The 27,869-nt window shown below is 33.5% G+C and overlaps 2 protein-coding genes across 2 annotated transcripts; both read left to right on the forward strand.

Moving 5' to 3' along the window:
* Positions 1-21,410: 21,410 nt before the first annotated feature.
* On the forward strand, positions 21,411-21,842 carry LOC114374769. The gene has a single exon (XM_028332444.1). The coding sequence runs from the start codon at positions 21,411-21,413 to the stop codon at positions 21,840-21,842; it is 432 nt and encodes a 143-aa protein (XP_028188245.1).
* Positions 21,843-22,149: 307 nt separating this feature from the next.
* LOC114374776 lies at positions 22,150-22,888 on the forward strand. Its single transcript, XM_028332458.1, has 2 exons — positions 22,150-22,800; positions 22,883-22,888. Exons 1-2 carry the CDS (start codon positions 22,150-22,152, stop codon positions 22,886-22,888), a joined length of 657 nt encoding a protein of 218 aa, XP_028188259.1.
* Positions 22,889-27,869: the final 4,981 nt, after the last annotated feature.

A 27,869-nucleotide genomic window follows, 5' to 3' on the forward strand; every position in this document is an offset into this window, starting at 1 on the left:
TAGAGGAAGGACCTCATATGTTTTAATTGGTTGTGAAAGGAGTGAAAAATATAGTGCATATAGGAAGATTTAGTACGAACAGTTACTAGCAGTAGAAAATGTGAGTGTCCTTTTAAGCTGTGAGCAAAACCAGTGTTGGGAGGTGAATGATGGATGGTAAAGTTAATATGTGAGAGTCATAATCATGCATTGGTTAATATGTCAGAGTCATAATCATGCATTGGTTAAGTCATAATCATGCGTTGGACATCCATATGATGGTCAACTGACTAAGGATAAGAAGATTATTATTGGTGATATGACAAAGTCAATGATCAAACCAACAAATATTCTTCTAACATTGAAGGAGCATAATGCCAACAGTTCTACAAAAATGAAGCAAGTATACAATGCAAGATATACATATCATTCTTCTATAAGAGATAATAATAGTAAAATGCAACAACTAATGAAACTTCTTAAACGGGATCAATATATTTATTGACATAGATTAAAGGATGAAGATGTTGTATGTGATATATTTTGGAGTCATTCTGATGTAGTGAAATTAACTAATGCCTGTAATTTGACATTTCTCATAGATAATACCTACAAAACAAATAGATACAGACTGTTTTTACTTGATATTGTTGGTGTGATACCAACTGGGATGACACTTTTAGTTGCATTTTCCTAATTGGAGGGAGAACGTATAAACAATGTTGTTTGGACTCTGGAACGGTTTCGAGGTATTTTTCTGAGACGTGATTCAATCCCTCAAGTTATTGTTATTGACAGAGATTCAACATTAATGAATGCAGTGAAAAATGTTTTCCCTGAGTCAACCAACTTGTTGTGTCGATTTCACATTGATAAGAATGTGAGTGTGAAGGCAGAATGTAAAACCCTTGTGAGTCAAAAAATGCATGAGATTATGTCATGAAAGCATGAGGGAGTCTGGTGGATTGTCCTTTTGAGCAAGAATTCGATGAATGTCTTATAAAATTTGAAATTGCTTGACAAATGTTTGTTGACTATGTAAAACAAACATGGTTGACTCCCCATAGAGAAAGATTTGTTAAAACATGAACGAGTAAGATGGTGCATATAGGAAACACAACAAGGTATGCAAATTGTAAATATATAGTGGTGTTAGGGTTTAGACATAAATGGATAAAAATATTTTTTTTTTACTTGTTTGTGTTTTTCAAATGCAGAGTTGAGTCTGCACACCAGACCTTAAAGAGATTACTGCAGAATAGTTTTGAAGACTTATGTAGTGTTTGACAAACCATGAACAACATGATCACTCTACAACACACTAAAATTAAGACATATTTTGAGACAAGTATACATGTGGTTAGACATGTTTTTAAAATAGTTATTTTAAAAATAATTAAATAACAAAAAAATTTATACATTCATTTTTAAATAAACAAAATTCTGTAAATAAATTATTTATTAAATAAAATAATTATTAAAAATCAACTTAAATAAACCAGTATAGTTAAATAAATTTATTTTTAAAATAAACAACAATAATTATTTATAAAATGATTAAATAACAACAAAAAATTAATTAAATAAATTAATTTATTAAATTAATAATTTATTAAAAAAACAAAAATACGAATTGAAAATTCGTATAATCCATATTGGCAATCCGTCAATTTGTATGGTCATACGAATTTCCTAAATGGTGAAGATGAACGGAGGGATGAAGGAGGGGAGATTGTGGAGCAAGGGAGCAAGAACAAGAAAAACAATAGAGGGAAGGGATGGGTGTAGGGGATGCTGGTTTTCAATTTTAAGTGAAGTGTAATTTCGCCAATTCACTTACTTTGTTGGGTGTAGAAGAAGTTTATGCGGTATAGGAAGAAAATCCCCCTCCTGGGCGTTGGGTACTAGTACTATCAATAAAATATTTTAGGCAAATGTAATCCAAAATGCCCTTTTGTTCATGTCTCCCCTAATTATCCAAAATGTTAATTACATTAATAATTTTTTAAGAAAATATATTTAAATAAAAGATATTTGAGATTATAAATGTAGGTCATTGATTTCACAATTCATAGATTGAATCAATGATAGATAGAAAAAAAAAGATCTCGTTCATCTATCTTTTTTTTTTCTTCCTACTCTCTCTAAAGAGGAATACAATAGACATCCCCTTAGATGTTTATGTATCATTTATCCCCTTTTTTAGTGTTATATCTTATGTGCTCTCTCTCTAAAAAATGGAGAGAGAAAGAGCAAATGGATCATATCCCCTATATTGAACACTAAATCCTATCAATTGATAGAAAGATCTTCATCAAATACTGGACTTTGCCTGCTTTTTAGGAATTCCTCATACTCATATCCAAGGAAGCTTACCACAAGCACCCCACCCCATATGACTAGTGACTAGTTGGGGTTCGCCGTTTTAATCAAGCAAAGTCGGTATAATATAATAGAAGTAGTAGGGGCTTCATAGCGACTTTCGTTCTAAAGGAAACTAAAGTCATTAATAACTTTCTTTACTTTATAATTAATTTTAGTATTGGGATTCACTCGAATTCATCAAAGAAAGAGTGGATCCCAAGTGAATTCTTACACTTCATTTAAAAAAAAAAACACTCAATTCTAAACTATGCACTTTAATCCTAACTTAGAAAACATCTCATTAATTAATTATGTTACAAAAAATGAATTTTGTTACTCATTATACAATAGTAGTCTAGAATCATATAAAACAGTATGGTTTGACCATTGTTCCATGACAATAGTCACGAACTAAAAGCAAATCTTAACAAGTGCAACTTGATATTCAATTACCACAAAAATAAACATAGGGAACTAAGAAAAATAGTTGTTGATGTATCTCGAATATCAAACTTTCAAATCCTTTTATAATGTATCTGACTACATTAGAAAAGATTAATAAATTATATTTAATTCTCAACTCATTTACAACAAATTAATATAAAATGAAGGCAAATAAAGTTTTACAAATATAATTTTTTATAATCTTTAAAATAGAAATAATGAATGATAAACAAATACCATTAAAAAAATATATTCAAATATTTTAACAAAAAGAGATAGAATATAATTATTTCCTTAGTATGAAGACTATAAAAAATAAACAATACCATTATTTTCATAAAAATAGTTTAAAAAAATAAAATAAAATGGTTTATCAAAAATAAGAAAGAGATAGACAATACTGAAATATTATTATTTAATTCTAAAATAGAAATAGTTATTTTAATTAATAATTTTCTTATAATCCATTATTCTAATACTAATATATATATAAACTTTAAAAGAAAAAAAATGGTGGGGGCCAATGCACCCCTAACACATAATGTAAGTCCACCCCAGGTGGCAAGTGTATTTAAAACATAGTTCAAAGGTATTTTGGAGTCAAGGTGGATAAAAAAATATGGAATCTTGTTGTTGTGATTTGTTGCAATAGGAGATGATAATTTATATGTCTTGATGAAGTTTCTCCCATCATTATTGCCTTTATCATTAAAAATGCATAGGGGCATAGATTTTGGATAATTAGGTGAAGCATAAATAAAAGGGCATTTTGGATTATAAGAAATATAAAAAAGGAAAAGAATATATGTTGAATAATTAAGTCAAATACGAATATCACTAGCCATATTTTAAACCATAAAAACTAAAAGGATTTTTTTTTAAATATACAGACCAGATGAGTAATTACCCATAAAATATGAGTTAAATAAAAATAAGATATGTATAAGATCATCTATTATATATATATATATATATATATATATATATATATATATATATATATATATATATCCTATACCCCTTTTGTATATCTAAAGATAACATCTTACCTTATAAATATTTGAAGTGGATAAAAAATATCATGATATGAAATAAAATGGATAAGGATCAAATTAATTCAAAAGTAACTTTTGACAATCAAAATATTAAATATTTTGATGTTATTTTAATGATCACAAATATCAAATTTTAGATGAATTAATCATTTTTTAACGTTGTGTTATTCCTCAAGTTTTCATCTTCAGACAATAATTTCAAACTTGGTTTTAAAACATGTCTTTGCAAAAATAGATTTATAAATGTTTTCTAAGTCAAAAACGAACTATTAAACTCCCATTCTAGTGTGTTCTACGTATTTCATAATTGCATGCCTGTGAAGCTCCATCACTAGCGGATAATAAAGGATGGGATCTAGGGTACTCACTAAGAATGAAATCAACTACAACCTAGGAATTTGATATTATCTTTGACAATTAGTTTCTAGATGATGAGAAAAATTTCATCAAAACAATATTTCCTAAATTTTTGTTTGGGATATTGAGTGAATCCCATCATGAATTTCTCATAGTGGTCAAGTAATAGACACTACAATAGGCTTTGTGAATTGAAAGAGAATGACCTTTTCAATTTAGCTTAAGAGTTACATCTTGAGGAGTAGACCAACTAGTACATTGATTAACCTCTTCTTTATGTTGCAATCTTATTATGAGTTGTACTTTGTATGATATATTGAATCATACATAAATAGGGAGATCATACTCTAAAGTCTAAAGGAAAAACATGATTATCACAAAATGTTTGTTCATTCCTAGCCCACCAATTGCGCTCTTGGGAGACTTCGAACATAATCTTCTAGTTGGATATTTGACTTGAAGCTTTTAGTTTGAGGCTATCTAAGAGCCATGTAGACATGATGGGTGATGTTGTCTCTCAAGTTTATGCATGTTTTATTTGGTTGATTAATTAGTTTCAATGATTTCACCTTTTGACTTTATATTTCTACTTTCATTGTTTTTTTATTTGAATTATAATTTTTTTTATCTTTTATTTTAAACGTTGCCCTTGAGTTCTTATTTATGGGTTGTTGCACTTATCTTCAATTATCTTTTTAATTTTCAATTTTGTATGTTGTTATCGACCTAATTGAATTGATTATTAGATATGTTGATTTGTGTTAATCTAGATTCATTGGATGTTGATATTGAGTATTGTATTTGATTAACTTGACATTATATCGATAATTTCATAGTTATACAATTGTTATATTGATTCAATTACTCATTTTATTTATTTCATATTATCATTAGATTGAGTTACCATTGAATAAAATTGTATTTGATAATTAAATTAAAATTTAAGTACATACTATTAATATCCTATTGTAACCGCAAATGATGTTTTTCAATTATTCATTGGAAATGAGAGATAAGATTTTACAAACTAAAGTGTTTTCAAAAAAATTTCTTTAAAGGGAAATAAATATTTTGAAAAAGTTCTTGAAGTACACTTACAACAATTGGTGCTATGATAGATTGATAATTAACCATTTATAAATCTTTTGATTATTTTTTCACTATTTATATTTCTCAAATTTAAACATAATTTAAATTCTCAAATAAATATATAGCATTTGACTTATGATTCATAGGCCAAGTAGAATTAGTAATATATTTCAATACACTTCTTTTAAAACACATTTTTATTATTAATTAAAATTTATTAATTATAAAATATCCATCAGGCTTAGTTAATAAGAAGTTAGACACATAATTTATGATTTAAATAAATTTCAATCAAATAAATGTGTTTAAAAGGAGTGTTTTACAAATATTTTTATTTAGATTTTATTCAATATCTAATTAAAAACAAAGTGATAAAATAAATTTGAGAAAGTACTTTGAGCATTTTTTATTTTTTATACATGATGATGATTTGTTACCTTAATCAAATGAACCATGCATCATAATATAATTGATCAATGTATCTATGACCTACAAATGAGGAAGGAAGTATGATCCTCTTTCCTTTATTTAATTCTTGTGTTTTACTTTGATCATAAGATTGATGTAAATATTATTTCTCCATTGTTAATTATTTGCGTCTCAATATAAAATTAATCTTTCAAATTTCATAATTGTATATCCATCAACTACAAATTGTTGAAAAAGTTTCATGTATCTCAACAATGTTTGTGCTCCATCTATCTTGAATTGAATTCAAAAGTCAAGAATGAAATCCTCTTATAGTATGGATTATTTTGTTTTTTTGTTTTTTTTTTTACATTTTGAGAACAATGTTTATCTCTATAAGTGTGTTACACAGAAGTCATGTACCCAACTTTGTCCAAAGAAAATTATAATAGTCATTGTAAATAAAATTTTGTACACAAAACTCATTAATTCTATATACTTTACTACTTTATATCTCCATTATTATGTTTATATTAGTTAGAATATTAACATCATAAGCACAACTACTACAAAAAACAAAGATAAATTATATTTTCTTCCATCTATGACCATATCAAAGATGAGTTTTAATTCGAGATCGTTTATGGGTGCAACTTCATATCTTCCCTTTGTCATTCTAAATGATTTAACTATTACATTGTACTCATCAAACATAACTTTTAATTTCATCATAATATAAGAATCTAGATTTTTTTAAAATTTGTATTTGTTCATATTCTTGTTAGTAAGACCTTAATTATCAAACTTGTCCTTATAAATAAAATTGTTAAAGAAACATTAGGTATAATATGATGAGAAATTAGAAGCATGAAAATTATTAATATTTATCTTAATCCTTTAATCATATTATGCATCTTATTATATATATATATATATATATATATATATATATATGGAAAGTTGTGCAAACTTTACATTATCATCATGAATAGGTAACAAACTCCCAAAAAAATGACATGATCACCCATTTATTTACATGAAGGTGGCTGCTTACCATTGTTATGTTTTGCTGCTGGTAATGTGAAAGGAAACATCATGTTATATATATGTTCAATTATGTTATTAAAAATTCTTGCTAATAGTTGAACATTGGTAAAAAAAAAAAAAATACTTGAAACAATTGGAGGATCGTTTAAAAGTGAAATTTGAGCTTTCTAAGAGAACAACGAGTTAAAAATTTGGAGTTGTAGTATTTTTGTTTTAATCTTTTTTATTCTCTTTTGATACCACAAATATATCCCACAACATTTACATACAAAAGAAATATTTATAATATAAATATATCTTTCAAAGAGAAAATAAATGGATAAATATTCAATATGATAGTAGGCATATTTTTTGGTTTAATATTATATACAATGCCTATATTAGGCAATCCATTATCTATGTGATCTCCAATTTTGCTAACATCAGCTTCGTCCGGAACATGCATTTGTAGCTAGTCGATCCCCAACACAAAATCCACAAACCTTAATTTTTTTTCCTTGGCCTAAGGGAGTACATTATGAACAAACTATAATAAAAAATTATGTAGAACAACTTATAATTGTTATTAGTTTTTTTTATATACAAATCTAATTGTTATTATAATGGTACAAAGATAATTGCTATTATAAAACTGATCCTTAATCTAATTGTTATTTTGTTAAAAATATAATTGTTATTATAATGGTGCAAAGATAATTGTTATTACAAATATAATTATTAATCTATTTGTTATTTTTTTTTATAAATCTAATTGTTATTATTTTCTTACAAATCTAATTGCTATTATAATGGTGCAAAGATGATTGTTATTACAAATATAATTCTTAATCTAGATGTTCTTATTATTTCTTACAAATAAGATTATTATTATAATAATGCAAAGATAATTGTTATTACAAATCTAATTCTTATTATTTAAGATACAGATGCAACCATTATCAAATAGGCTTAATTGCAAAAAGAGTCATCCTATTTTTCCCATTTTACTAAATCGGCCCCCCTATTTTTTAATTCCTTACCAGAGTCTTCCTATTTTTCAAAATTCACTGTCTGAGTCCCCAGAGGAAAAATTAAACGTTGACCGTTAACTTATTTTACACATCTTACATTCTCGTTGCTCAGTTTAGGTTCATGTTGCTGATTTTGGGAATTAAGGATTTTTGGTAATGTAGGTTAGGGATTTTGGGTGGATAAAGTTTACGTTTTGGGGTTGAGATAATTGTTTCTGAGATAATTGTTAGTTACCTAATTACTGATAAGTGTAAATTGAAAATAACATAAATAATCAATCACTTTGGTTACCAATAATAATATTTTCTAAATACATAAATACCTCTTAAACAATCAATTATATGCGAACACGTGATAGTTAATGTTCTAAGCTAACAACCAATATTCAATTTTTCCTCTACGGATTGAGATAGTGAATTTTGAAAAGTAGGAGAACTTCAATAGTGAATTAAAAAATAAGGTGATTGATTTAGTGAAATGAGAAAAATAGGGAAACACCTTTTGCAATTAAGCATATCAAATATTGTTATTGTTAAGTCATAAGATGAATTAGGACCCATAATTAGTTTTGATTAAATGTAAATAAATATTGAAATTAGAAATTGCGTCTTATATGCCATCAGACAATAACATTGATTCTGCATTTGATTCATTAGACAAATGTTAGTATCTAAAAACATTTAAGATTGAGTTAATGCTCTAATATGTAAGATTGTGTTTTTAGGAAATCTCATTATTTTTCCTAGAATTTGTCGAATTGAAGAAAGAGAAGGGAGCTTTAAAGTTCAAAATCCTCTTCATTCTCAAGAGACACACCCTTGTTGCAGTATGGTCATATTTGTAAAATAGTTGATGGGATAACTCAATCCAGCTAGAGAAGTGTTGCTTAAGGAAGATAAACAAAGCTTTTTATCAACATGGAGTTGACTAACATTAGATGCTCACATTTAATGCCCCGCTTACCTCAAGCATCAAACACAATATTAGACTAAAGGAAAAATGTTTTTTAGAGACAATGGACTCCGTTTCAAAGACAACATTCACATCCTTAAGAGATAATGGTCATATTGCATGAAGATTATAAATATGAAAAGTGATAACCACTAATTATGAGTATATTTTGGACTTAAATTATATAGGAATTTGTAATTTTTCTCTCTTAATTTTTCCTTTTTGAGCAAATAATTGTTAAATTAACATCATTTAAGTTTTTGTGCATAAAATATTAAAAGTGATGAATTTATGATGCTTAGTGAGTAAAATAAAGCCCATGAAAATGAGTTAATTAAGGAAAACAAAGATAATTAAGGAAAAAAGACTAATTGAGGAAAGCAGTATGACACCCTCTACCCCACACATATATGTACTAATAATAAAAGAAATAATTAAAAAAAATTAAACTTAATTCAAGTTTTTAAAACATATTTAAATACAAGCCTTTCAAGAGGGTACCAGGCTCACATTCACCTTTCTAACATCATCATAAAACTTTTCTAAATAAATAATAAATTCACTTCGGCTTAAACAAGACCGTCTATAAAATCCTATACCCCAATGTCACATCCTATCAGAGCGTTGTGTCCCGACGTCCTTCAGCACATGGTTCCTTAAAGAAATTCACCTAGTCATCTGCTCCCTCAAATACAAAGTTATGATCATCACAGGATCCAAACACAAACAACACACGGGGAGTGAGTTATCACATTCCTAACTAATAGAGAAACAAGACAACTAGATATACATATCATACAAACCAAATAAAACTTAGTTACACGTAATTCACATAATTCCATCACTTTGTCATTCAAAGTTCACTTTTCAATCATCAATCACATTACACAAGAATCACATGCTCTGATCAAGACATAATAACACATCAATTTCATAATAAACAATTAGCAAGCGCATGAGACAGTTATGCTAAGACTCAAGCCTATATGCAATGTGGTACCATGTAAGTGAAAAACCACCCTGGGGCGCTTAGGAGTACATAACAAGACACACCACACAATGAGTTTGTCAGGTCACTCTCACTAAGTAAGATCATAGGGAGACTAGTCAGGGTCACGATGTTTTGCGAGAATGCTCCAACCATATGGGATCAGCATATGCTTAAAGGAGCACTCAAACCCGGTGACCCCCAAGGCCTATACTCCGAAGAGTCCGTCAGGGCCTCTCCCTCCTGATTCAGGTCCAACCCCTAAAATCATTTTAGCACACAGACACTGCTCGTGAATTATACAATACTCATGACCTCACACTCGTGTGTTAAACACGTACAACATATTGCGCTACAATTTAACACTGGTTCCTAAATAGGAAACATACACTTTCTCTTTAACACTGGTTCCTAAATAGGAAACCTACACTTTCTCTTTAACACTGCGCATTTACACTTTTCTCAAGATAACACTGGTCGAGTTATTGTACAATTCACAGCTTACAACACAAATAATGTCATATCAAGAGTTAATCACACACTTATTTACAACCAAAACTCATTCACAATTTCACATCTTATAATATTACAATCCACCATCACATGTTTTCACGTATCTCACAATTCAACACATGTTCTACTTTAAACTTTTACTCAATCTCAATAACAATATTATAATCTCAAGGCAACATATTATTCCATAATTCATCACATATTTCATTTATAAACACTGCTCATGAATTATACAATACCACAACCTCACACTCATGTTTCAAACATGTTTAACACAATTGCGCTACAATTTAACACTAGTTCCTAACTAGGAACCTACACTTTCTCTTTAACACTGCGCATAAATACTAGTCGGGTTATTGTATAATTCATAGCTCACAATATAATTAATGTAACATCAAGTGTTAAACACATCCACTCATTCACAATCGAATATCATGTCCACAATTTAACATCTCATAATATCACATCAATCATCTCATTTTTACATGTATCTCGCAAATTGACACATTCAACTTTGTATTACTCAATCTTCACTATAATATTATAATACCATTATAATAACTTATTACACCTTATAACTCATACACATCACACAATAATAATATTTGCATGATACATAACGTATATATGTATATGTATATGGTAAATTAAACTACATTGTTTTTAATCAAAGGATTTCTATAACAATTAATTTAATATTACATCAAAAGAAATTACCACTAAACATTAACCTTACAATTTTCTTTAATTTATTATTCTAGTATTACAATAATTATATACACATAACATGTTGATCATCGTCGTAGAAAAATTAGAACAAGATAATAATTTGTATAAAATAAGTCATTGAATAATATTATTTAAAATATAATTTACGTTAATAAAAAGAGCTTAATTTTTCTAAGGGGTTCACACTCAACACAAGAACACATCAATTTCATAGCAATTTCTCATTGGGACATCAATTGATTCGTCAAACATATATAATTCACTGTAATAATTAAAAGGATAAAATGAAAATTGCAAAAATATCCCAAAACTCATTCCAATTGATATCTCTAAGGATCCCTACACATGTTCTCACTAATCTCCAATTGTGAATAACTCATCCCTTACCTCTGAGCGGACTCACGTGTCTTCAGCCAGCGATAGCAGCATCTTTAGCGTTTCCCTGAGATTCCTTCAAGTTATTCCTTCGGCTGCTCCGATAGAATTCCCAAATGTTAGAGAGACGGAGAAGAGATTGAAACCTCCACTTGTACTGTCTTCATGCGATTAATTTTTCTCCCCCCACGAATGTTATTTCAAAAATCCCAACGGTGGAAGTGTGCGTAATTGAATTTCAAACAGCATATTCAAATTTCATGAAAATCCAACGGTTAACGAAATCGGGATCATAGTTTTACCGAGACAATTTTGGGTTTCTGCGGGGAATTAAAAGGCTACAATGCGAAGGGTTTTCCTATAAGATCAGACATGATTTTGAAATTCCCAATGGTGAGAATTCTCGTAATTGGGTTGTGAACCTGGTGTTTAAATTTCACGACGATCCAACGGTGAATAAGTCCAAGATCGTCGTTTTTCTGAGACAGGTTTAGTGAGCTGCGGGAAAAAGAAAGGGTTTTGAAAGGAGAAAGGGAAAAACAAAAATGAGAGGCAGAGGAGTCAGTCTGAAAAACCTAGCATGTTGCTATTTATAGCTAGGGACATTTATGACCTATTATTTACTCTATTTATTTATTTATATTATTTTTACTAAAAATTTTTTAAAATTTATTTATGAAAAAAATGGGATGTTACAAGCAGGGCTCATTAAGGATAGAAGAATGATTAATAAAAGTAAAGGTACTTAGTGCAAAAAGCCCGTTAATCTGCACCTATAAAAGAAGAAGAGAGAAAAAGGAAAAGACACCCAAAAATTCCAAGAGTATACAATTCCTTATAGAAGACAAATGTTAGAAGGAGAAACAAACATTGGGGGACATTGCTTCCCTCCATTCCCTTTATTATCTTTTCAACCTTTACTAAATATCTCATTCTTGCAATTGTAAAGCCTCCATGACAATGAGAGACTAAACTCCCTTTGTTGGGAACTTGACAGCCAACTACTCTTGATGTAATTTCTCTTCCTATCTATTTATGAAAATTTCATTTGCATTATCTTAAATATTGTTGTTTGTGGCTTGATCACCCATTTGCATGGTAAGTTTTAGGGGTAGCGTTGGGAAACGTTATTTTCTAATAGAATTGGGAAATGATATATCAATAAAGTTATCACTAGCGATAGGTTGATATTTGTTTAGCCTGTTATACATGTATATTCTTAATGCAATTTACTATTTTAGCTCTGCAAAGAGATTTGGAATAAAAAATAGATAAATTAGGCTCTTTCATGCGGGGGACCAAAGTTAGAATATATTAGTAAATGCATGTGTAAATTGAAATATTTATAAATAGAGAAAAATCCTTAATCAAAGAGTAGTTTTCGTAGGCTAAGTTCTCAATATTCTCATCTTCTAAATTTACTTATACAATATTATTGGGTTCTCTAATCTTTCTATCTTTTAATTTAAATTCTTCTTTATTTTCTCTTCTTGTTTAATTTTTTTTTCAATTTAAATTATTGTTTTTCTACAACCTTTATAAATCTTTTTCTTAATCAAATATTCATCTACATAAGTACAAACAAAGTTTCTGTGGATATGATACTCAAACTTCGGTTTTAACTTTACTACTTGAGACGAATTAGTGCACTTATCAATCCATCAACAAAAGCTATGAAGAATAAGATACACACATGAACTGAACATTCATTACCACAAAGCAACCTTTTAAGACGTTAAAATAAAGATGGTTCTATCGAAATCGTGTTAAAAAAGTATCGAAGGTATTTTTGTAAATAAGTGGTGTAAACACACTCAAATTTAAGACGGTTTTACCTAAAACCGTCATTGTTGACATGTGAAATTTTTAAATATTGAGTAAAGCACTCTAGCTCTCATGTTTCTGAAACTCTTTCATCTCGTGCCAAAATCCCTAAATCCTTAAACCTTTTCTCCACCAGCCTTACACGGTTTTCGACCGCATGGTTGATGGTGCTATCTCGGAGTCTTAGGCCGCCTCTCTCATGAAGAACCTTCTGGAATCCGTCGCACACGGGCACCGCCTCGGTGTCACCCATTGTGACTCACTACAAACTCTCCTTCATTCTCTGGCCCACTCACACCTCTCTTCCCTTTTCTCTTTCTTTAACTCTCCCTCTCTCTCATTTTCAACAAACCATTTTTATTTCTTCTAAATCCTAATCACTTTGCGTAGTAGTTTTGTGTGTGCTCCCTTCAACTCACTCACTCACAATGGACCGGAAGCAAGGGTTCTTCTCTGCGCTCAAAGACGAGGTGGTTCACGGCATCTCGCCGGCGTGGTCACGCGCCAAGAGCCCCGCCAGGAGTGCATCGCCCATATCCTCGCTGCTCCGCTGTCGCAGTAAGCACCATGTGCCGCTGCCTAAGCTCTTCATTGTGAGATCGAGAAGCCTCAGGCCTGCGCGTTATCATTGACCCTTCTTTTGTAATTATCTTCGTGTTTCTAATTTTTAATTTTTAATTTTACCCACTTTCACTTTCTCTTTCTTCCACTAATGTTTTTATTTTTATTTTTATTTTTACCCTTATTTTTTTAGGTTTGTTTAGTGTTGATCTGAGATCAAGTGAATCAATCTATGCATGCTTTGGTTTGGTTTGAATTTTAATGAGTTGTTGTCGTGAGTGATTTTTAGATCTGATGGTGAATGAGTTTGTGTATAAGATATGGTATGCCAATGAATGTCAATGCCTTTTTCCTACAACATCTTTTCAATCAATGTGGAAAGTGGACGGAGTTGGAGTTTTTGGGCACTAGAATGTGGCTTCTCTAAATAAACAAACAAAAATTGGAAAAAAGTAAAAGTGAAAGGAAAAAAAAAGTGGCTTGTATTTATGGCTTGCTTCTTCTTGGTAGTTCGTAGCAATCTTTTGCTGATCTCTCTTTGTCTTTTTGTTTCAGTTTCTTTCTCCCTCTGTATAAAGTATCCCAGTTTTTACCTATATACTTAGATGGTGACATAGCCTTGCCGTTTTTCTTGGTGTTTAGTGGGGTTGGAGCATGCCAATGTTTTACTCCTTTTTACCCCTCACGACTTCCAACATTGTTACCCTTTTGTTTCAAAATTAAATTATAAAATAGGAAAAAACATAATAATAAGGACTTTATTTACTTGTTTGCATATATGACTACTCTGGATATGGGGCATCTACTGGCAAGGTAGGCCATTCTTTGAAAAATGCAACATTATATGTTCTGTTATATTGAAAGGATCACACACACATGCACAATTTTGTTTTGTTGAATTTAAAGGGTAGTCCTTGAGCAGCGTACTTTTTATTCTTTGATCTACAATGCACCTTGCAATTTCATTTTGTTTATTATTATTATTATTATTATTATTATTTTGTCTTGTGTTTGAAGTAAATGTCAATAAGATGCTTGATAGTGGTTCTGGATAAATCCATGCACACTATACCTGTTGGGGGCATGCAACTTACATTTATAAGGCAATATATTGAAGGATATTGACTAATGAGAAACATGCAGCTTACACTCGACTACAAGGACATAATACTAAATAATATATTAATATATAGGCAATATGATACAATGTACTTATAAAAACCGAAGCATGTCACGGATGTAAGGAAAAATAAGGACTGCACTTTGTTAAATGTACGGTGGTTCTTTTTTATGTTGACCAAAACATGAAATCAACTAAAACAATAATGCTAAACTATTTAATCTACTTGAATTTAACCTCTTCATGGAATCTTTAGCAAGATTGAAGAAGACTTACTTTTTAAGATGTCATTATTTGGATTAACTAATATTCTGTTTCATGTATTGTTTCATTTGGTCTAATTATAATTTTTTGTTTCAACTCATGCAGCACATCAACAAAATAAAGAAGGTCAAGTGCCTTGTACTTGTAATACATGTAAGTATATGATGTACCAAAATCATGTTGCTTCTTTTCTCTGTATTTGTTTCTGTTAACACTTAAAGCAAGTATATGGACAAAGCAAATTACCCATTATACTAAAGTTCTTTCCCTTTATAGGTAGCTAATATGATAGTCCACTATGTTATGGGAAAGAAAATAAAGAAGGTATGAGAATCGGGGAAATTCTTCACTAGTGATATTATTCTTTAATTAACCTAGTGTATGGTTTAAGTAAACTTGTAATGTGGCTATTGTCTATTCTTGAAAAGAAAATCATTTGAAATGCTTATGCCTCAAACATGAACGAGTAGCAACTTCATAGTGAGAGAGATTTTCTTAATGCTTAACCCAGATTCATGTTTGATTAAATTTTGGTCACCAAGTGAATTGGTCTGATTATATATAATTGTAAAATCATCACAAGTAATCCTCTAAGCTGCAGGCCACCAAGTGAATTGGTCTGATTATCTCTTAAATTAGTTAAAACTTAAAATGATAATGATTTTCTTTTTTGTTGTTTTGCATTTTGACAAATCCTATTGTGTATTTGAGGTTGATTGATTTTCAAAGGTATACTATTCTTCAGGGTTCAAATTGATTTTAGGGCATATAAATGTTTTATCACCTCGCTCATAGATGCTTGCCACATATGTTTACCCTGCAAAATGTCCTCATCTATTTTTGTTTTGCATTATTTGCTTTAATATCTTGTAGTTTGCTAATGAATGACTTTGATCCCAATAATTTGTGGTAAAAATGATTTTTAATAGCATGTTTACAGTTGCTAATTGATGACTTGTTACTGCTTCTGGACTTTCGGAAAAACTTGACTTAATAGAGAGGCAACAAGGAAAAGCAGGCTTAGGAAAAAGATAATTTTTAAGTGATTCCCTAGGAAAATAATTATACCTTCTACATTAAATTTAAACAATCTTTATTCATTTTTATTAATTAATTTAATTAAAATTATCTTTTATCTTATAACTAAATAATATACTTATTTCATATTAATTTATAATTTTATCTTACTTGATTTTAATAATTTATATTATTTTATTATTGAATATATTATATGTTATTGTAATTATTATGAATGAACTATGGTTCAATCACAATCAAAATCAATAAACTGCAACCACACCATAGGTGATGAATTATTTGCACTTTTTGGTTTTCAAAGCAATGGTTGATATTAATTATGAAACACTAGAATTCTTAAAAATGATATATCCTATTAACTTTTTTTTAAGTAACATGATTTTTTTCATGAAATTTGTATTAAATAAATTTTAAGTAAGGTTGTCACATTGAGCATATGTATTTCTGGCAACACCCAACCACCATTCTTTTCTCTGTTTTAAACTCTAAAGCACACCCTGAACTACCTCAGTTCTTTTTTTTTTTTCTTCTCCATGCAACGAACATGCCATTATCTCCGGGACTGATTTAATAGAGTCCTGCTTTCTTAACCTCCTCTTGGGCACTTTTGAAGCCTAGGATGAAATGGAGTAGTTTGAAAATATCAATAAATGATAGGAAGAGTGTGATTTGTGACTTTGGATTTTTTTTATAATTTTGTCTCTCTAGTGTGAGGTATTTTTTATTTTTTTATTGTCTCTTAACCAAATTCCTTTCTATTCTATTTTGTTGATTTGCTTAAGAATAAGAAATATGTTTTTTTATTGTTAAATATGGATGTAATGAATTTTGAGCATTTGTATGTACATGGTATAAATTATTTAATTTGTTTAAAAATTTCAAAATACAAAAATGTTGAGGAAGTGCTTTCTGTTTTAATTCTTTTTCACTTTTAATTACAAAAATGTCACCTTATTTTCATTTTGTCTTTGTTTTAAAAGAAATGTATAAAACAACTTGTTATTGTTTTCATTGTTTCTTATACAATTTGAAAATAGGAAACAAATTGAAAACATAGTTTATTAGTGACATTTTTGTAATTAGAAGTAAGCATTTTCTTAAACCAAACGACTTATTTTTCTTCTTCTCAAACACTATTACTTATATTAGTCAATCCCAGTTTGAATTTTAAATTTTGAATTTTGCCAGAGGTTACATGTGTTGATCTATTCAAATACACTTTTTGTAATTGGACGGTTATGGATTAATTCACAATTAATTAGTCTAAAAATTATTATTTTGCGTGCAAATAATAATTAAACAAAACCAACCTCTGAACCACGCTCAAGGCCTCATTCTTAGCGTTTTGATATATATATATATATATATATATATATATATATATATATATATATATATATATATATATATTGTCTACCTTTGAAAACGGGTGCAGAGAAACGCGAAGAATTAGAACCGGGGAGACGGCATGCAAATCGAGGCAAAATTTTAGCATCCAAAAAGGTCCAGATTTTTCTTCTTTTATGGCTGAGCACATGGTCAAAGTCAAATTAAAGGTGGGCCCCTTTTTGCTCCAATCACAAAATTGCATGTGGAAATGCAATTAAAAAGGAAAAGAAAAAGAAAAAAGAAAAAAAATGTTAAAAGCAAGACCTTCTCTCTCTTTCCTCCAAAAATTTCCAGCCTCTTCTCCTTCTTCCCCTACGTTTTCTTCTTGCTCCTCCATCACCATTGTTAGCCTTCTTCAAGCTGCAAATTCTTCTTCAATTCCACACAAAATTTCAAGCTAAAGCTATTTTTGGAGCCTAGGAACCTACCTCTACATCAGGGGACCTTCAATTCCAGGTAAGGGTGGACTTCTCCTCACTTGAAATATGAGGGTGTTGGGTTTTTGGGAGCTATAATGGGTAGTTCTACTAGGTTATCGCATTTAGGTAGTTGTTTGTGAAGGAAATTGTTGTAAATCATGCTAAATCTTGATATGTTTAATTTAAGCAAAACTGCCCATGTTGATTGATGGTTAAATAATGATGTTTTGATGTATATGTATGCTTAAAATGAAGTTAGTAAACTGGTAGAGAAGATTGGTAGAGATAGCTTAGAGTTAAATGTGAGGAAGGTAGTGTTGTAGGTGGAAAAGTGTGAGATTTTGAGGTTTAGAAGGCCAAATTTGGTGTTAGTGGAAATTTGAGTTTGAAGTGAGTTGATTCTAGTTTAGAATGTCAATTAGGACTTGTAGGGAAGCTTAGTGAGAGCAAATGAGAAAAATTAGTAGCAAATGTGAAAAGAGAGCCATTTATAGTGTAAATTGAGTGTTGAGAGGTCCAATTTTGAATAGGTGGAGATTTTACTCTAAAATCAGTTTGAGCAAGTCTAATTCAATGTTATAGACTTGATGAAGATGAGAGTTTACCCCAACATCACTCAATTCTAATTTTCACCTTTCCAACCTTGAAAACTCACTAAATTTTGTTGGTCTTGGATACCTATATTTTGATTTACCTTTGTTTGAGGTTTGTAATTAGTTTGAACATGATAAATATATGGTTTAGGACTTGTAGGATCAAATTTGAGTGGAATTGGATGTATATAAGTTAGATTTTAAAAATCTGCAAAATTATGCAGAAAAGCTGTCAAATTATGCAGAAAATTCGATTGTGCAGTACCAGTTTTCACTGTCGCGGTAAAAAACTTTATATCTCGAGTTTTAGACATTATTTCGCAGATTCCAACGGTCAAAACTTCTATTTCTGTATTAGGAACCTTCAGTTAAAATTTCAAGGTGCTCCAACGGTTAACGACTCGGGGATGGGGCTTTTACTGAAGTATGTTTGTAGGAAAAACCCATTGAAATTTGAGTGAATCTTGTTTAAAAATTTCTGATTCCAATCTGGATTTTTTTTTCATGGTAGTTTCATTTCAAATTGAATTGTATTGGTTCCCAAGGACACTATTAAGTCTTGTGGATGTGTGTATTGAATTGATTGATGGTGAGGATGAGAGTAATCCGAGAGAGAAACCGGAAGAGACTACAACTATAAGAGCTGATGCATTGTGGTGGTTGACAATGTTAAGGCTTAGAAGGATTGATGGGAACCTGGTGCTGAGAGGAACAAGGAGAAGAACCACGTACGTGTACATGAACTCAAATTAAAGGTGGGCAACTAGGGATGATGTGCTTATGGAAATGGAATATTTGCTTTGCGTCATCGCCCGACCGCCACCTAGTACCACATAATGATGGGTGCCCCATAATCCAATAAACCCTGTGTGAGAAAGTGTGGAAGAGTCATTCTTCCAACTTTTATTAGTTGACCATAGAGTGGTATCTGAGGATATGTCACAGGGGTCAGGAGACCTTGGGGACGTCAGGTGGGGTGCTATTGCCCAAAACCAAGCTTGACCAATCCCGACCTAACCCGGGCATAGTCAGCCAGTGAGAACATGTGATGTACCTCAGCAGGCGAGCTCCTGGCAGTCAACCAATAAAAGAGCAAAAGTCCACGAGGCAGGGAGGCTTGCGTGGCAGTTGGCCAGCTAACTATCTTGAAAATAATTATCTGAAAAATTCCCTCTGGTAATCGATTACAAGACTTGTGTAATCGATTACAGGTTTTAAAATTTGAATCAAAACGTTCAGTAACTGCTGGTAATCGATTACCATTTATGTGTAATCAATAACACAGTGTAAAATTTAAATTCCAATTTGTAATGGCGGTTGTAAATCGTTTTTGGCCACTGGTAATCGATTACATACTTTGGTAATCGATTACCAGAGAGTAAATATCTTGAAAAAGACATTTTGACTGTACACAGCAGTCATAGGTCGCATTGTATTGTTTGCCTGTGTAGTTAGATTTCTTGTGAAAGAGTCTACCCCCTTTCTTTTATCTCTTGTAGATCACGATGGTAGCGCAGCTGATCCGTGATCGCGTCGTGATGAAGTGCCTAAAAGGTGTTTGGGAGACCCTCGAGGGCAACGAGAGGTGCCAATTCCGCGGCATAGTTCGAATCACTGCTACATTGCTTGTACATCCGGAGCAACCCGCACGCATACTTCAGCAGCCTGTGGAGTGGATACTACCTATGCCTACCCTATATCGACTAGTTGAGCCCGTTCAATTGATAGAGGTGTCATCCTCCGAAGAGGATCCTGAAGGGGACCCAGAGGAGTCATCTCCTGAACCTGCTATGGATGTCGCTGACTTACCAGAGGATGATGAGGACCCACTTCCTGATGTCGATTTTCCAGAGGATATTATGCCAAAACCTGAGGCAGACTCTACAGAGGAGAGTGGTCCGGTAGGAATGGTGAATAAAGACGACTCTTCATCACAACAGACGACTCCTTAGATTAAGCGTATATACTTTTGTGGGTGGGTGTATCTAGTTCAGACTGCTAGGTTTACTCTTTAGATTTTTGGGTGGGTAGACCTCTTGTATAGAAATTTTGATGATTTTATATATTGTAGCTGAAGCCACCACAGTTATTACCTTTGCTCTGGATGTCACTGTACTATTTTGCAAACTCCCATGTTTTGGACAGTTTTCGATGATGAAAACAATTATGTTTTATCTTGTTATTTGAAAAAGAAATGTTAATGAACTTTATTTGAAAAGAGTTTACCGAACGCACCTTATTATTTCTCACGTGACGACCTAAAATGATGGCTGCTATTTTTAGAAAAAGAAAAATAGTTTGGAGGTTATAAGTGATCAGAAAGAAATAAATCCGAATAGAGTTGCGAACTGGCCACTCAGGACTCTATAGTGATAATTTTCCTTTTGAAATTAATTATCATGAAATAAATAACAGTGCAAAAAATTTTCCCATGGTTTCTGCTATTTAATTTATTACTATTAAACCAGTCATTAATTTAGGGACGCCACAATTGGTGGTATCAGAGCAAAAGTTGGATTCTAGTGAACCTGTCCATGGTCTTACTGTGTGAATGCTGTGTATCTCTAAAACTTAGAAGTAGGTTTCAGGGAGTGACGTTAAGTCACAAATTGTGTGTAATTTTACCTTCTTGTCTTAAGCGGGAAAGTGAAATTGATTTGGTAGAACTGTTGTGCATATATATATATATAGAGATAATTTTTATAACTGTCATAGCCTATATGGTACACTCTCTCAGTAGGATTTATTTGATACTAATAACTTCCCTACAGGTTAGGTATGGCAGGACGTGGTAGGGATCAGAACCGTGATGTCCTCGACCGCATCACAGCTGTGCTGGAAATTCTAGTGTAGGAACATGATGTGGAGCCGGCAGAATATCGGGGACTCATGGATTTCCGTAAGAACCACCCGCCGAAGTTCAACGGGAATTATGATCCAGAGGGTGCTAGGTTATGGTTAGCTGAGACTGAGAAGATTTTCGAGGCGATGGGTTGCCTCGAGGAGCATAAGGTCCCTTATGCGACGTTCATGCTCCAGGGAGAAGCTGAGAACTGGTGGAAGTTCGTGAAACCCACATTTGCAGCACCTAGATGTGTTATTCCTTGGAATGCCTTCAAGGACAAATTCCTAGACAACTATTTCCCACGAGATCTCAAGAAGCGAAAGGTGAGGGAATTCCTGGATTTGAAGCAGGGAAACATGTCCATTGGAGAGTACACGGCCAAATTTAATGAACTTCTACAGTACTGGCCTCAATACCAAGATACTCGGAACGAAGAGGACTTATGTGCTCAGTTTGAGAATGGGCTTCGACCATAGATTCAACAGGCAGTTGGCTACATGCAGATTACAGATTTCAACCAACTGGTAAGTCAGAGGCTTTGGAGGACCACAAAGAAGTCACCCTTTTAGAGGAAACAGTAACAAGAGGATGAAGTCATATTCCAGCAACAAGGGGAAACAACCTATAACTACGTCCAACATGAGCTAGTCAAGGGGGACTGGGGTACAGTGCTATCAGTGCGGAGGACCGCATCTCAGGAGAAATTGCCCACAACTCCAACAGACATAGGAAGATCGTTGCTACCTTTGTGGCAAGGTAGGTCATTGTGCTCGGGAGTGTAGAATGGTTGGGAGACTGACGGTAACTGCCAATTCTAACACAGTCAACCATGGATCTACTAATCCCACGAGGAGCAGTAATGTTAGCAACAACAATAACACTAGTGGTGGAAGACATAAGGTACCCTCCCGGGTATTTGCTATGAGTGGATCAGAAGCTACTGCCTCCGACGATCTGATACAGGGTAAGTGTTTAATTGTTGATAAACTGCTATATGTACTCTATGATTCGGGTGCCACACATTCATTCATATCTCATGCATGTGTGGAGAGGTTGGGGTTATGTACAACGAAGTTACCATACGATATCGTGGTGTCTACTTCGACTAACGAGCCTGTAATCACCTCTCGGATGTGTTTGAAGTGTCCTATAATTGTTGAGGGTCGATCTTTTATGGCGAATTTGATTTGCCTAACTCTAGCTCATCTTGATGTGATATTGGGAATGGTCTGGTTATCTACTAACCATATCTTTCTAAACTGCAAAGAGAAGATGCTAGTATTTGGTGGAAATGTAATTCCAAATGAACCATTGAAGGAGAATGCTGCCAACGATGAAGTGGAGGACGTTCGAACCTACATGGTGTTGTTCTCCATGAATGTGGAGGAAGTCTCTGAAGTTAGCAGTATACCGGTGGTGTCAGAATTTCCAGAGGTCTTTCCTGATGACATTTGTGAATTACCACCTGAGAGAGAGGTAGAATTCATTATTGACTTGGTGCCCGGGGCGAATCCAGTATTGATCGCGCCCTATAGGATGCCTTCAGTAGAACTAGCAGAGGTGAAGGCACAAGTGCATGATCTCTTAAATAAGCATGAGGATGTGTGTAGACTATCGGCAGCTGAACAAAGTCACTATCAAGAACAAATATCCCCTACCGAGGATAGATGAGTTGATTGATCAATTGGACATTATGAGTATTTAGTCATGCCATTTGGAGTGACTAATGCTCTGGAAATCTTCATGGACTATATGAATCGTATATTCCATGATTACTTAGATAAGTTCATGGTTGTGTTCATTGATGATATCCTAGTGTATTCGAGGAATAAGGAGGAGCATGAAAAGCACTTGAGGATTGTGTTGCAGATCCTGAGGGATAGGAAATTGTTCGCCAAACTGTCGAAATGCGAATTTTGGTTAGGGAAGGTGCAGTTCCTAGGGCACGTGATTTCTAAAGATGGGGTTGCGGTGGACCCGGTTAAAGTGGAATCGGTTATGGAGTGGCAACAATTGACAACTCCAATAGAAGTTCGAAGTTTCTTGGGGTTGGCCGACTATTATAGGAAATTCATTGAGGGATTTTCTAAATTAGCACTACCCTTAACTAAACTAACCCATAAAAATGAGAAGTTTGTCTGGAATGAGAAATGTGAGCAAAGCTTCCAAGAGTTGAAGAGGCAATTGACAACAGCTCCAGTGTTGATTTTGCCAGACCCTAAGAGACCATTTGAAGTGTATTGCGATGCGAGCGGGCAAGGCTTAGGGTGCGTATTGATGCAGGAGGGAAGGTTAGTGGCTTATGCTTCACGCCAATTGCGTCCTCATGAAGTTAATTATTTGACCCATGACCTGGAACTAGCAGCTGTGGTCTTTGCCTTAAAGATTTGGAGACACTATTTATATGGCACTCGTTTTGAAGTCTTCAGCGATCACAAGAGCCTCAAATACTTGTTCGATCAGAAGGAGCTCAATATGAGGCAATGAAGATGGATGGAGTTCCTCAAGGATTACGACTTTGGTCTTTCCTACCATCCGGGAAAGGCTAATGTAGTAGCTGACGCGCTGAGCCGGAAGTCCTTATATGTTGCGACCATGATGATTCTAGAACAGAGATTGATAGAGGAATTCCGAGATCTAAATCTAGCAATCGAGATGCGACCCAAGAGCTTATTTGTGGGAACGTTGCAAATCACCAATGAATTCGTAAATCACATTTGCGAGGCTCAAAAGGATGGCCAATTTTTGCAAGAGAAAGTGTTAGATGCAATGGGAGATAAAGATGTAGAATTTAAAAAGGATACAACTGGGTTAATTAGATACAAGGGGAGGATATGTGTACCGCCATTAGATGATTTGAAAGTTAAGATCTTGGAAGAAGCTCATAAAAGTCGTCTTAGTTTCCATCCAGGGATGACTAAGATATACCAAGATTTGAAGAGAAGTTTTTGGTGGCATGGCATGAAGAAAGATGTATCTGAATATGTAGCAAAATGTTTGACATGTCAAAAGGCCAAAGCTGAGCACCAACGGCCATCAGGAGAATTAAAGCCGCTAGAAATTTCGGAGTGGAAATGGGAGAACATATCTATGGATTTTGTATCCAATTTACCCAAGACGAGTCGTGGACACGATGCTGTGTGGGTCATAGTAGATCGACTCACTAAATCTGCCCATTTTATTCCGGTAAATATGAAATATAAAATGGAGAAGTTAGTAGTTATACATCAAAGAAGTAGTAAGGTTACATGGAATTCCTTCCAGTATCGTATCAGACAGGGACCTGAGGTTTAGCTCGCGATTCTGGACGAGTCTACATGAAGCATTGGGGACAAAGCTGAAGCTCAGTTCAGCTTATCATCCCCAGACAGATGGTCAGACAAAGCGAACCATTCAGACTCTAGAAGATCTACTCCAGGCGTGTATTATAGAGCAACAAGGCAATTGGATGAAATGTTTGCCATTGATTGAATTCACTTACAACAACAGCTACCAAGCCAGCATTGGTATGGCTCCTTTTGAAGCTTTATATGGGCGGAAGTGCAAAACTCCTCTTTGTTGGTGCGATGATGGGGAAGCAGTACATATTGGGCCTGAAATGCTAAAACAAATAACCGAACAAGTGAAATTGATTCGAGAGAAGATAAAAGCATCCCCGGATAGACAGAAGAGCTATTATGACAGAAGGAGAAAGCCATTAGATTTTCAAGAAGGAGAACATGTGTTTCTGAATTCCAATTGTGGCGTCCCTAAATTAATGACTGGTTTAAAAGTAATAAATTAAATAGCAGAAACCATGGGAAAATATTTCGCATTGTTATTTATTTCACGATAATTAATTTCAGAAGGAAAATTATCACTATAGAGTCCTGAGTGACTAGTTCACAACTCTATTCAGATTCATCGAAAACTGTCCAAAACATGGGAGTTTGAAAAATAGTACAGTGACATCCAGAGCAAAGGTAATAACTGTGGTGGCTTCAGCCACAATATATAAAATCATCAAAATTTCTATACAAGAGGTCTACCCACCCAAAAATCAAAAGAGTAAACCTAGCAGTCTGAACTAGATATACCCACCCACAAAAGTATATACGCTTAATCTAAGGAACCGTCCGTTGTGATGAAGAGTCGTCGTTATTTGCCATCCCTCCCGGACCACTCTCCTCTGTAGAGTAAGCCTCAGGTGTTGGCATAATATCATAATAATTCTGTAAAGCTTCCGCATAATTTCCTTCAGATTGAGCTGACATCCGTTACGGTCGTCATTCGGTTCAAAGAATCTCCGCTCCAGAACCGTATCTGGAGAATCAACATCAGGAAGTGGGTCCTCATCATCCTCTGGTAAGTCAGCGGCATCCATAGCAGGTTCAGGAGATGACTCCTCTGGGTCCCCTTCAGGATCCTCTTCGGAGGATGACACCTCTATCAATTGAACGGGCTCAACTAGTCGATATGGGGTAGGCGTAGGTAGTATCCACTCCACAGGCTGCTGAAGTGTGCGTGCGGGTTGCTCCGGATGTACAAGCAATGTTGTAGTGAGTCGAACTGTGCCGCGAAATTGGCACCTCTCGTTGCCCTCGAGGGTCTCCCAAACACCCTCTAGGCACTCCATCACGACGCAATCACGGATCAGCTGCGCTGCCATCGCGATCTACAAGAGATAAAAGAAAGGGGGTAGACTCTTTCACAAGTAATCTAACTACACAGGCAAACAATACAATGCGACCTATGACTGCTGTGTACAGTCAAAATGTCTTTTTCAAGATATTTACTCTCTGGTAATCGATTACCAAAGTATGTAATCGATTACCAGTGGCCAAAAACGATTTACAACCGCCATTACAAATTGGAATTTAAATTTTACACTGTGTTATTGATTACACATAAATGGTAATCGATTACCAGCAGTTACTGAACGTTTTGATTCAAATTTTAAAACCTGTAATCGATTACACAAGTCTTATAATCGATTACCAGAGGGAATTTTTCAGATAATTATTTTCAAGATAGTTAGCTGGCCAGCTGCCACGCAAGCCTCCCTGCCTCATGGACTTTTGCTCTTTTATTGGTTGAATGCCAGGAGCTCGCCTGCTGAGGTACATCACAGGTTCTCACTGGCTGACTATGCCCGTGTTGGGTCGGGATTGGTCAAGCTTGGTTTTGGGCAATAACACCCCACCTGACGTCCCCAAGGTCTCCTGACCCCCGTAACATATCCTCAGATACCACTCTGTGGTCAACTAATAAAAGTTGGAAGAATGACTCTTCCACACTTTCTCACACAGGGTTTATTGGATTATGGGGCACCCATCATTATGTGGTACTAGGTGGCGGTCGGGCGATGGCGCAAAGCAAATATTTCATTTCCATAAGCACACCATCCCCAGTTGCCCACCTTTATTTTGAGTTCATGTACGCGTACGTGGTTCTTCTCCTCGTTCCTCTCAGCACCGGGTTCCCATCAATCCCTCCAAGCCTTAACATTGTCAACCACCGCAATGCATCAGCTCTTATAGTTGTAGTCTCTTCCGGTTTCTCTCTCGGATTACTCTCATCCTCACCGTCAATCAATTCAATACACACATCCACAAGAATTAATAGTGTCCTTGGGAACCAATACAATTCAATTTGAAATGAAACTACCATGAAAAAAAAATCCAGATTGGAATCAGAAATTTTTACACAAGATTCACTCAAATTTCAATGGGTTTTTCCTACAAACATACTTCAGTAAAGTCCTCATCCCCGATTTGTTAACCGTTGGATCACCTTGAAATTTTAACTGAAGGTTCCTAATACAGAAATATAAGTTTTGACCGTTGGAATCTGCGAAATAATGTCTATAACACGAGAAATAAATGTTTTTACCGCGACAGTGAAAACTGGTACTGCACAATCGAATTTTCTGCATAATTTGACAGCTTTTCTGCATAATTTTGCAAATTGTTAAAATCTAACTTATATACATCCAATTCCACTCAAATTTGATCCTACAAGTCCTAAACCATGTATAAATAATGCTCAAAATAATTACAAACCTCAAACAAAGGTAAATCAAAATATAGGTATCCAAGACCAACAAAATTTAGTGAGTTTTCAAGGTTTGAAAGGTGAAAATTAGAATTGGGTGATGTTGGGGTAAACTCTCATTTTCATCAAGTCTATAACATTGAATTAGACTTGCTCAAACTGATTTTGGAGTAAAATCTCCACCTATTTAAAATTGGACCTCTCAACACTCAATTTACACTATAAATGGCTCTCTTTTCACATTTGCTACTAATTTTTCTCATTTGCTCTCACTAAGCTTCCCTACAAGTCCTAATTGACATTCTAAACTAGAATCAACTCACTTCAAACTCAAATTTCCACTAACACCAAATTTGGCCTTCTAAACCTCAAAATCTCACACTTTTCCACCTACAACACTACCTTCCTCACATTTAACTCTAAGCTAACTCTACCAATCTTCTCTACCATTTTACTAACTGCATTTTAAG

The sequence above is a fragment of the Glycine soja genome, chromosome 2, assembly GCF_004193775.1.
Source record: "Glycine soja cultivar W05 chromosome 2, ASM419377v2, whole genome shotgun sequence".
In the NCBI taxonomy this organism is placed as follows: domain Eukaryota; kingdom Viridiplantae; phylum Streptophyta; class Magnoliopsida; order Fabales; family Fabaceae; genus Glycine; species Glycine soja.